Genomic DNA, 12,664 nt, shown 5'->3' with positions numbered 1-12,664 from the left:
ACATGAAATGTCTAGAGTAAGTGAATCCATAGAAACAGAACATAAATTGATGGATGCCATGGGCTAAGGGGAGAGAGTAATATGGAGTGATTACTAATGGGTACAGGGTTTTGGGAATGATGAAAATGTTTTGGAATCAGACAGTGCAGATGGTTTTACAACCTTGTGAATATCTAAAAACCACTGAATTGTACACTTAAAAATGATAAAATTTATGGTACGTGAATTACCTAAATTTTTTTAACTGCCTGAAAAATACACAGGAAAGCTGCTTTAAACCTCTCCCAGCATCTGTTTACTGACTCAAGAGACTACAGCCTGACCAACCAGATTATCAGACAAATATTCCTCTCTAATAATTCTAATATTTCTAATAATTCCTCTTTGAAGATATCCTGTGAGGCATAGCTCTGTTCTCTACTAGACCATCTCCCCCATGCCAATGCTTATAGCATGATCTTCTTTAAACCAGATATGCAAATTCCAGAAAATATATAACCAAAAAAAGTAGGGCAAAATGTGGAGACTATAAAAACAAAGAAAACATGATCCAAGCACACGACAAAAAAGGATATATTAGTAAAACAAGATTAAGATGACAACAAAAAGACAGAAATAGGACTAATTATAACAATACTTTTAGAATAGAATGGAAAAGAAATAATCTACTTTATTATAAAATAAAGATTTTCATGGGTCAAGAAATAAAAAATGTAAACATAAGCAAATTGAAAACATTTTAAAAAAGTTAAAAATGAATAATGCCAATACTATATAACAAATCATAGGAGATACAGCCAATGTCGTACTTTGAAGAACGTTTAAAAGATTAAAATCTTTTATTATTAACATTAAAATTAAGTGTTCGAATCAAGAATGCAAAAATAAAATAAAATAAAATGGACCTAAGGAAAATAGGATAACAGAATGTAAAAGAGAAATCAATGACCAAAGAAAGATGACAGATTGTTGTTCTGGGAGGAACCAAGATGGTGGAGTAGAAGGACGTGCTCTCACTCCCTCTTGTGAGAACACCAGAATCACAATTAGCTGCTGGACAATCATCGAGAGGAAGACACTGGAACTCACCAAAAAAGACACCCCACATCCAAAGACAAAGGAGATGGTAGGAGGGGCACAATCACAGTAAAATCAAATCCCATAACTGCTGGGTGGGTGACTCACAGACTGGAGAACACTTATACCACAGAAGTCCACCCACTGGAGTGAAGGTTCTGAGCCCCCCGTCAGGCTTCCCAAACAGGGGGTCCGGCAACGGGAGGAGGAATTCCTAGAGAATCAGACTTTGAAGCCTAGTGGGAATTGATTGCAGGACTTCGACAGGACTGGGGGAAACAGAGACCCCACTCTTGGAGGGCACACACAAAGTAGTGTGCGCATCAGGACCCAGGGGGAAGGAGCAGTGACCACATAGGAGACTGAACCAGACCTACCTGCTAGTGTTGGAGGGTCTCCTGCAGAGGCGGGGGGTGGCTATGGCTCACCGTGGGGACAAGGACACTGGCAGCAGAAGTTCTGGGAAGTACTCCTTGGCATGAACCCTCCCAGAGTCTGTCATTAGCACCACCAAAGAGCCCAGGTAGGCTCCAGTTTTAGGTTGCCTCAGGCCAAACGACCAACAGGGAGGGAACCCAGCCCCACCCATCAACAGTCAAGTGGATTAAAGTTTTACTGAGCTCTGCCTACCAGAGCAACAGTCAGCTCTACCCACCACCAGTCCCTCCCATCAAGCCTCTTAGATAGCCTCATCCACCAGAGAGCAGACAGCAGAAGCAAGAAGAACTACAATCCTGCAGCCTGTGGCACAAAAACCACATTCACAGAAAGATGAAAAGGCAGAGGGCTATATACCAGATGAAGGAACAAGATAAAACCCCAGAAAAACAACTAAATGAAGTGGAGATAGGCAACCTTCCAGAAAAAGAATTCAGAATAATGAGAGTGAAGATGATCCAGGACCTCAGAAAAAGAATGGAGGCAAAGATCGAGAAGATGCAAGAAATGTTTAACAAAGACCTAGAAGAATTAAAGAACAAACAAACAGAGATGAACAATAAAATAACTGAAATAAAAACTACACTAGAAGGAATCAATAGCAGAATAACTGAGGCAGAAGAACGGATAAGTGACCTGGAAGACAGAATGGTGGAATTCACTGCTGCTGAACAGAATAAAGAAAAAAGAATGGAAAGAAATGAAGACAGACTAAGAGACCTCTGGGACAACATTAAACACAACAACATTCGCATTATAGGGGTCCCAGAAGGAGAAGAGAGAGAGAAAGGAGACCAGAGAAAATATGTGAAGAGATTATAGTCGAAAACTTCCCTAACATGGGACAGGAAATAGCCACCCAAGTCCAGGAAGCGCAGCGAGTCCCATACAGGATAAACCCAAGGAGAAACACGCCGAGACACATAGTAATCAAATTGGCAAAAATTAAAGACAAAGAAAAATTATTGAAAGCAGCAAGGGAAAAATGACAAATAACATACAAGGGAACTCCCATAAGGTTAACAGCTGATTTCTCAGCAGAAACTGTACAAGCCAGAAGGGAGTGGCATGATATACTTAAAGTGATGAAAGGGAAGAACCTACAACCAAGATTACTCTACCTGGCAAGGATCTCATTCAGATTCGATGGAGGAATCAAAAGCTTTACAGACAAGCAAAAGCTAAGAGAATTCAGCACCACCAAACCAGCTCTACAACAAATGCTAAAGGAACTTCTCTAGGCAGAAAACACAAGAGAAGAAAAGGACCTACAAAAACAAACCCAATTACCCTACAAAAACAAAAACAATTAAGAAAATGGTCATAGGAACATACATATCGATAATTACCTTAAATGTGAATGGATTAAATGCTCCAACCAAAAGACATTCAGGCTTGCTGAATGGATACAAAAACAAGACCCATATACATACTGTCTACAAGAGACCCACTTCAGACCTAGGGACACATACAGACTGAAAGTGAGAGGATGGAGATGGAAGAAGATATTCCACGCAAATGGAAATCAAAAGAAAGCTGGAGTAGCAATACTCATATCAAATAGACTTTAAAATAAAGAATGCTACAAGAGACAATGAAGGACACTACATAATGATCAAGAAATCAATCCAAGAAGAAGACATAACAATTATAAATATATATGCACCCAACATAGGAGCACCTCAATACATAAGGCAACTGCTAACAGCTATAAAAGAGGAAATCGACAGTAACACAGTAATAGTGGGGGACTTTAACACCTCACTTACACCAGTGGACAGATCATCCAAAATGAAAATAAATTAGGAAAAAGAAGCTTTAAATGACACAATAGACCAGATAGATTTAATTGATATTTATAGGACATTCCATCCAAAAACAGCAGATTACACTTTCTTCTCAAGTGTGCATGGAACGTTCTCCAGGATAGATCACATCTTGGGTCACAAATCAAGCCTCAGTAAATTTAAGAAAACTGAAATCATATCAAGCATCTTTTCTGACCACAACACTATGAGATTAGAAATCAATTACAGGGAAAAAAACGTAAAAAACACAAACACATGGAAGCTAACTAATACGTTACTAAATAACCAAGAGATCACTGAAGAAATCAAAGAGGAAATCAAAAAATACCTAGAGACAAATGACAATGAAAACACAATGATCCAAAACCTAAGGTATGCAGCAAAAGTAGTTCTAAGAGGGAAGTTTACAGCTATATGAGCCTACCTCAAGAAAGAAAAAAAAATCTCAAATATACAATCTAACCTTACACCTAAAGGAACTAGAGAAAGAAGAACAAACAAAACCCAAAGTTAGCAGAAGGAAAGAAATCATAAAGATCAGAGCAGAAATAAATGAAATAGAAACAAAGAAAACAATAGCAAAGATCAATAAAACTAAAAGCTGGTTCTCTGAGAAGATAAACAAAATTGATAAACTATTAGCCAGACTCATCAAGAAAAAGAGGGAGGACTCAAATCAATAAAATTAGAAATGAAAAAGGAGAAGTTAAAACAGGCACCGCAGAAATACAAAGCATCCTAAGAGACTACTACAAGCAACTCTATGCCAATAAATTGGACAACCTGGAAGAAATGGACAAATTCTTAGAAAGGTATAACCTTCCAAGACTGAACCAGGAAGAAATAGAAACTATGAACAGACCAATCACAAGTAATGAAATTGAAACTGTGATTAAAAATCTTCCAACAAACAAAAGCCCAGGACCAGATGGCTTCACAGGTGAATTCTATCAAACATTTAGAGAACAGCTAACACCCATCCTTCTCAAACTCTTCCAAAAAATTGCAGAGGAAGGAACACTCCCAAACTCATTCTATGAGGCCACCATCACCCTGATACCAAAACCAGACAACGATACTACAAAAAAAGAAAATTACAGACCAATATAACTCATGAACATAGATGCAAAAATTCCTCAACAAAATACTAGCAAACAGAATCCAACAACACATTAAAAGGATCATACACCATGATCAAGTGGGATTTATCCCAGGGATGCAAGGATTCTTCAATATATGGAAATCAATCAATGTGATACACCATATTAACAAAGTGAAGAATAAAAACCATATGATCATCTCAATAGATGCAGAAAAAGCTTTTGACAAAATTCAACACCCATTTATGATAAAAACTCTCCAGAAAGTGGGCATAGAGGGAACCTACCTCAACATAATAAAGGCCATATACAACAAACCCACAGCAAACATCATTCTCAATGGTGAAAAACTGAAAGCATTTCCTCTAAGATCAGGAACAAGACTAGGATGTCCACTCTCACCACTATTATTCAACATAGTTCTGGAAGCCCTAGGCACAGCAATCAGAGAAGAAAAAGAAATAAAAGGAATACAAATTGGATACGAAGAAGTCAAACTGTCTCTGTTTGCAGATGACATGTTACTATACATAGAGAATCCTAAAAATGCCACCAGAAAACTACTAGAGTTAATCAATGAATTTGTTAAAGTTGCAGGATACAAGATTAAGGCACAGAAATCTCTTGCATTCCTATACGCTAATGATGAAAAATCTGAAAGAGAAATTAAGGAAACACTCCCATTTACCAATGCAACAAAAAGAATAAAATACCTAGGTATAAACCTACCTAGGGAGAAAAAGACCTGTATGCAGACAACTATAAGACACTGATGAAAGAAATTAAAGATAATACCAGCAGATGGAGAGATATACCATGTTCTTCGACTGGAAGAATCAACATTGTGAAAATGACTATACTACTGAAAGCAATCTACAGATTCAATGCAATCCCTATCAAATTACCAATGGCATTTTTTACGGAACTAGAACAAAAAATCTTAAAATTTGTATGGAGACGCAAAAGACCCCGAATAGCCAAAGTAGTCTTGAGGGAAAAAACCAAGCTGGAGGAATAAGACTCCCTGACTTCAGACTATAATATAAAGCTACCGTAACCAAGACAATATGGTACTGGCACAAAAACAGAAACATAGATCAATGGAACAAGATAGAAAGCCCAGAGATAAACCCACGCACGTATGGTAAACTAATCTATGACAAAGGAGGCAAGGATATACAATGGAGAAAAGACAGTCTCTTCAATAAGTGGTGCTGCGAAAACTGGACAGCTGCATGTAAAAGAATGAAATTAGAACACTCCCTGACACCATACACAGAAATAAACTCAAAATGGGTTCTAGACGTAAATGTAAGACCGGACACTATAAAACTCTTAGAGGAAAACATAGGAAGACCACTCTTTGACATAAATCACAACAAGATCTTTTTTGATCCACCTCCTAGAGTAGTAGAAATAAAAACAAAAATAAATAAATGGGACCTAATGAAACATAAAAGCTTTTGCAAAGCAAAGGAAACCATAAACAAGACGAAAAGACAACCCTCAGAATGGGAGAAAATATTTGCAAAGGAATCAACGGACAAAGGATTAATCTCCAAAATATAAAAACAACTCATGCAGCTCAATATTAAAGAAACAAACAACCCAATCAAAAAATGGGCAGAAGACCTTAACAGACATTTCTCCAAAGAAGACATACACATGTCCAAGAAGCACAGGAAAAGCTGCTCAATATCACTAATTATTAGAGAAATGCAAATCAAAACTTCAGTGAGGTATCACCTCACACCAGTTAGAATGGGCTTCATCAGAAAATCTACAAACAAATGCTGGAGAGGGTGTGGAGAAAAGGGAACCCTCTTGCACTGTTGGTGGAAATGTAAATTGATACAGCCACTATGGAGAACAGTATGGAGGTTCCTCAAAAAACTAAAAATAGAACTACCATATGACCCAGCAATCCCACTACTGGGCATATACCCAGAGAAAACCATAATTCAAAAAGACACATGCACCCCAGTGTTCACTGCAGCACTATTTACAATAGCCAGGTCATGGAAGCAACCTAAATGCCCACTGACAGACGAATGAATAAAGAAGATGTGGTACATATATACAATGGAATATTACTCAGCCATAAAAAGGAACAAAACTGAGTTATTTTTTGAGACGTGGATGGATCTAGAGACAGTCATACAGAGTGAAGTAAGTCAGAATGAGAAAAACAAATATCGTATATTAACACATGTATGTCGAACCTAGAAAAATGGTACAGATGAACCGTTTTACAGGGCAGAAGTTGAGACACAGATGTAGAGAACAAACATACGGACACCAAGGGGCGAAAGCTGCGGTGGGGTAGGGATGGTGGTGTGCTGAATTGGGCGATTGGGATTGACAAGTATACACTGATGTGTATAAAATTGATGACTAATAAGAACCTGCTATATAAAAAAAAAAAAATTAAATTTAAAACTTTTTTAAAAAAAGAAAGATGATAATCATGAAAAATCCAAGAAAGATTACTTGAAAAGATGAAACAGATAAATCTCTATCAAGGCTTATCAATAAAAAATAAGAATAGACACAAATACATAACACAAACAATGAAAACAGGAATATAACCATAAACATAGTTAAAATATTTTTACGTGTATATGACTACTATGTAAACTCCGTGGCAATAAGTTTGAAAATATAAATGGATACTTTTCTTTAAAAATATGAATTGCCAAAATTTACTCAAGAAGTATCTGAATTATGCTGAGTTTGAATGAAGCTAGACTTAAAAAGTACATACTATATGATTCAATGTATATGAAGCTCTAGGGAATTCCCTGGCAGTCCAGTGCTTAGGACTCCGTGCTTCCACCACAGGGGGTACGGGTTCGATCCCTAGTCAGGGAACTAAGATCCCACATTTCTGCATGCCGCATGGCACAGCCAAAAAAAAAAAGTATATGAAACTCTAGAATAAGCTAAACTAATCTACAGTGATAGAAATCAGACTGGTGGTTCTTCAGGCAGAGGCAGGGATGAAGGACTGCAACAGAATACAAGAGAACTTTCAGAAGTGACGGAAATGATCTATATGCTGATGGCATGGTGATTATCAGGTATATATCTTTGTTAAAACTCTTAGAATCATATACTTAAAATACTTGCATTTATAAATATATATATAAATCACATCTCAATAAAGCGGAAAAAAGTTGAAAATAGGGCTTCCCTGGTGGCGCAGTGGTTGAGAATCTGCCTGCTAATGCAGGGGACACGGGTTCGAGCCCTGGTCTGGGAGGATCCCACATGCCGTGGAGCAACTGGTCCCACGAGCCACAACTACTGAGCCTGCGCATCTGGAGCCTGTGCTCCGCAACAAGAGAGGCCGCGCTAGTGAGAGGCCCGTGCACCGCGATGAAGAGTGGCCCCCACTTGCCACAACTAGAGAAAGCCCTCGCACAGAAACGAAGACCCAGCACAGCCAAAAATAAATAAATAAATAAATAAATAAATACAAACTCTGCTTGAGCAAAACCAAGCTACTTCTCTCTTAAAAAAAAAAAAAACAGTTGAAAATAATAAAAAGTATGCAAAGATAAATACCTCAATTTTTATTACTATATTTCTACCAGTTATGAACTCCAAAACATCCACCAACAAGAAAAAAGTACAATAAAGATCTGTAATGACATGAATAGATATTCCTAATATTTTACTTTCAAAAAGGTGATTACTATAATAGGCATAATATGATCCTCATTTTTATTAATATATAATATGATTTAAAGTCACATATATATTTTCTTAGAGTAAAGCGTGGAAGACATAACAACAAAAGTTGTCATTATAACAGTGATTCTGGATTCAGGTAGAGTTGATACTTTTTCTTTTAGCCATTTTAAAATAATAAATGTGTATTACTTATAAAATAAATAATATACATTTTGTAAAATTAAAAAATTAATGATTAGTTTTAATCAGCTCATCACATTTGTATTAGCTTACCAGTGTCACAGAAATTATTCTAAGATCAACAAATAGTGATAGTTCTAAGATCAATAACAAGCATGATCTAATATTTCACAATGGTTTAAAATAATTTAAAAACAATGTTACGTTTTGAAAAAATTTCACAAATCCAAAATAGGAGAGTTCCGAAATGAATATGAGAGCTAGAGAACAGATGGATATATGAACTGAGAACTGACAGATTTCAGGAAAAAATTAGAAAAGAAAAACTATTTCAGAATTAAAGAATAAAGTAGAAAGAACACAAAAGTGAACAGATCTTGTAAAAAACATGGTAAGGGAAATAAATGATGAAAAACAGAAAAGTGAAAAAATATGATAAAAAGGATTTCAGAGGAAGTAATAGGCATTTACATATGGCATACGTATATGCAGAGGAGATGTAATACAGAGAGAGTAGAATGGAGTCCTTTGAAGAAAAACAAGCTCAGAAACAAAACAAACATTTAAAACCATAATTAAAGTTTTCTGAAAAAGAAGAAAACGAAGTTACAGAACAGTCAACACTAAGACATTGCCTAATGAAACTTTTGGACTTTCAAAATAAGGAAAAATATCCTTTAGTTATCCAAGCAAAATAATTCCAATTGATCTACATGGGAGAGAAATCATATTGGCAACAGAATTTTAACCAGCAACATTTTATACAACACCAAGATATTGTGGAGAGAAAATATGGGTCAAGGATTTTATATTCAACCAAACTGTCCTTGAAGCATGTAAGTACCACAAGTACAAGCATACAAAACTCAGGAAATATTGTTCCTTCCTAAGGAATCTCCTAGACAACACACTCCAACACATTTCAGACAACCATAAAATGATCTGAGAAGCTCTAATATTACAAAGAAAATATGAGAGAATAAAACACTAGACAATTCTTTCCCAAGGAATCTCCCACAAAATATACTTCAGACAACCAAAAAATGATTTGAGAAGCTTCGCCATAAGAAAAATATGGGGGAATGGAAGAACTGGTAAATCCAACTTTCCATAGAACAATATATGCAGTTTCTGCAATAAATCAATGACATGAAACAAAGGGCAGGGAGGTGACTAACATAACAACCAAAGGTACTATTATTAACTTATTTTGATCCTGATTCAAAAAAATTAACAATAAAAAGGCATTTTTAAACAATTAAGAAAACGGATTATGTATTAGTTATTGGATGTAATAGCAAATTATTATTAATTTTGTTAAGTACAACGATGTAAGAAAATGCCTGAATTTTTTTAGAGATACACACTTAAATGTTGTAAAGTGATACAGTTGCAATATTTAATACCGAAGAAAAAGAGAAAAAGGGATGAAGCTAATGTGCAAAAAACTTGTTAACTACTGAATCTGGATCATGGGTATATGCAAGTTTACTGTATTATTCTACTTCTATGCATGTTTGAAATTTTTCATAATTAAAAAAATAAAACTAGAGATATATCACCCAGATAACACAGAGGCATACAAGACAACCATGACAAAGACAACTGCTTTCTCTATCTTTGTCTCTGTTCTCTCTCTCACACACACACACAATGCAGAGAATAGAGATACAAAAAGATAAAACACAGGAAGAAAAAAAAGTACCTAAAAATAGACAATTCCCTTATCTAGTATGAACTGATCTTCCTAAATTAAAAATATTAAAGTGTAGAAATGTGCTAAGGGACAGGAGAGGAGAAAGCAATGGACTGACTTGGAAATCATTTTGCAAATGTACCACATAGTATCTGTGCTTTTTGAGCAAATCATTTAACCTTCCTGAGCTTCAGTTCTACAAGGGGATAATAGATGTCCTATCTACCTCAGAGACACTGTAATGATCAAATGAGACCATACAGGAAACAATGCTTTGTATATTATAACCATGATATAAAAGTAAAAGAATATTAATAATTAGGTATTCATCTCTTGCCCAGATATATTTCAATTACTTAAAGTAAATATTTACTGCACATATCACCTTCTAATCCTTATTTTCTAGGTTAATAACATATCATATCACATTAACTTAATATTTAATGTTATACTCACTACTCCTGTGTAATAGCGTAGTCCAACTACGTGACCTCTCAAAGTTCCAAATAAAACTGAATCTAGCTCTTCATCGCTCGTTAGGAAATCATCTGGAGGAATAATATCTTGGAATTCAAAACGAGGAAAGAAAGTTGGATATGAGAGGCGTGGAAAATTTCTATGGACTCCGTACTGGACAGTCTGCAAGTACTTCCAAACAGGATCTCTATTAAAAAAACAAAAAAAAACAAAAAACAACAACAACAAAAAAACCACACACACAGAAAAACAATACAATATTTAACCAAATATTTCTCAAAGACCATACTATATTTAAAGGCCAATTGTTTTCTCACATTTTACTTCAACAAATTAAATCTTATGTGGGAGGTGCTGTATAAAGATTAATCGCATTCCTCTGGTTAAAGCAAGAACTGGAGTGGCGGAGGTTTCTAGAAACCCTACCTGTTCAATAATGTGTCTTCTACCCTCAGGTATTCAAAGTGAAAACCCCAATAAGGGTTCACAAATCTCTTTCCTAGTCTGCATCACCTACTTAAACTGAAATATATGTGATGTCTGTAACTAATTATACACCAAAATTTCAACAATACATCTTGAGCTAGAAGAGACTTGAAAATATTGAACTTTTTTACACGAAGCCATTTATAACTTTACAAATAATACATCCAGCAACCACTACTTTAATTCCCTTCGAATAGAACCCTTATTTTATTCAGGTATCCAAACGGTGCCATCGTGCGAAGCTGACCTCAAGCCCCCCACTACCGTTGGTTTAAGGGTAACCTCAACCCCCCGATGGAGAATTGTTTCCGGAACGGGTATGTAAACCAATTTGTACAATGAAAAGTAAGAGGAAGTCGGCTGGGAGGCTTCCAGGAAGCTTCTACTTTGCTAAGAACGGAGAGAAGCTATTTCCCCTGCGTTCTCCTTGCACGTCACGCGTCCTGCTTTTGACTCCTCTGCAGATATGTATTTGCACGTCTGTGCATGCACATCAATTGTGAGGTGCTTGGGGACAGGGGCTGTCTTACACGGCCCTTTCGGCCGAGCACAATGCCCGGCGCACAGTGGGTATCTCACGGGTGTTTTGTGGAATAAAGCACAGGGCGAGAAGAGACCCCGGCTAAGGAGTGGAGCGTAGAGCCCCAGGCCTCCTACAGCCCTTGACAGATATTTCCCCAAGGCCCTGGCACGAGACTCGCCTGAGGAGCCTCCCCTCGCCAGCCACGACTCTGCATTTATTTCTCCCGCGGCTATAGGAGCCGCCAGCGGGATGAACACCAGCTGCGCAGCTTGCAAGGGGAAGGCGAAGGAAACGCGGGGAAGGTCAGGTTCATCTGGGGACGCGGCCACGCCGTTACCCCCGGCGCCCCACCCCCTCCGCCCCCTTCACCCCCTTCACCCCCTTCACCTCTTGAACATCCAGGACATGGCGCTGAGTGGGTGACGAGAGGAACTTAGGCGCCCGGAATCGTTCTCGAGCCGCCTGGATAAGCCTCCTTCCAGGCCCCGGGGCCGAAAAGCCTGGGACAGGTTCCGAGGGCCGAAGCAAGAGCAAGCTTCAGCAAGGTAGGACGCCGCGAGCCGAGCCAGACGTCGACGCCGTCTCCTTCCCGCAGCAATGTGAGAGGCCAGCGACGCTTTGTGACTGGCACCCGGAACGCCCAATCCCGAGGAGGGGCCTACGGAGACCAACCAAGCAGAGCACAGAAGGGTGAGCAACTCCGCCCCGCTCAGCGATTCAAAGACGGGAGGAGGGGGTCCCGGCTGCAGGGGCGGTTCCATCCGGGTTCTTCCCCGCCCCCAAGGCAGGGGCGAGGGAAAGCCACGCGGTTCGAGGAGCCCGGCTGCAGTGCTCAGGTTGTACACGTTCCTGTTTGATTCCCGGTCTCAAAGAAAGGGCGACGCCTCTCCTTTCCGCTGTTTCCCTCAGGCCCTAAGCCTCGGCCCCATTCTTCAGGTCCTACCACCATCCTACCTCTAATTTTCCCTTGATCTTATGTGACATGTAGTAGTGTCTTCCACTGCGTAAGCTCCTTTCCTTCGTTTATCTGCGGTGAATCCGGGTAGTTGCCCTCAAAATATGCATTTTAAGCCCCACGAGCGAATCAATGAGCCACACCGGGTACAGAGAGATTAATTGCAATTTAGATTTATGGCGTTCCCCCTCCATCTCTCCACCTCTCCCTCTCTCCCTCTCCCACCAC

General features: G+C 38.4%; 1 protein-coding gene across 2 annotated transcripts in view; it reads right to left on the bottom strand.

Annotated features, from left to right (window-relative positions):
* The window catches only part of HLTF (helicase like transcription factor), a 70,393-nt gene extending 58,287 nt beyond the window's left edge, over positions 1 to 12,106 (bottom strand). For both annotated transcript variants that reach the window (XM_059920135.1, XM_059920136.1), the window contains exons 1-2: positions 11,869 to 12,106; positions 10,452 to 10,659 (exon numbers count right to left, since the gene is read on the bottom strand). In XM_059920135.1, coding sequence (XP_059776118.1) covers positions 10,452 to 10,659; positions 11,869 to 11,888 — 228 coding nt within the window. In that variant the 5' untranslated portion in view covers positions 11,889 to 12,106. The remainder of the gene's footprint in view (positions 1 to 10,451; positions 10,660 to 11,868) is intronic.
* Positions 12,107 to 12,664: the final 558 nt, after the last annotated feature.

Source organism: Balaenoptera ricei, chromosome 4, assembly GCF_028023285.1.
Source record: "Balaenoptera ricei isolate mBalRic1 chromosome 4, mBalRic1.hap2, whole genome shotgun sequence".
In the NCBI taxonomy this organism is placed as follows: domain Eukaryota; kingdom Metazoa; phylum Chordata; class Mammalia; order Artiodactyla; family Balaenopteridae; genus Balaenoptera; species Balaenoptera ricei.
Note: the sequence above shows the minus strand (reverse complement) of the source record. Positions and strands in the feature narration are given on the sequence as shown.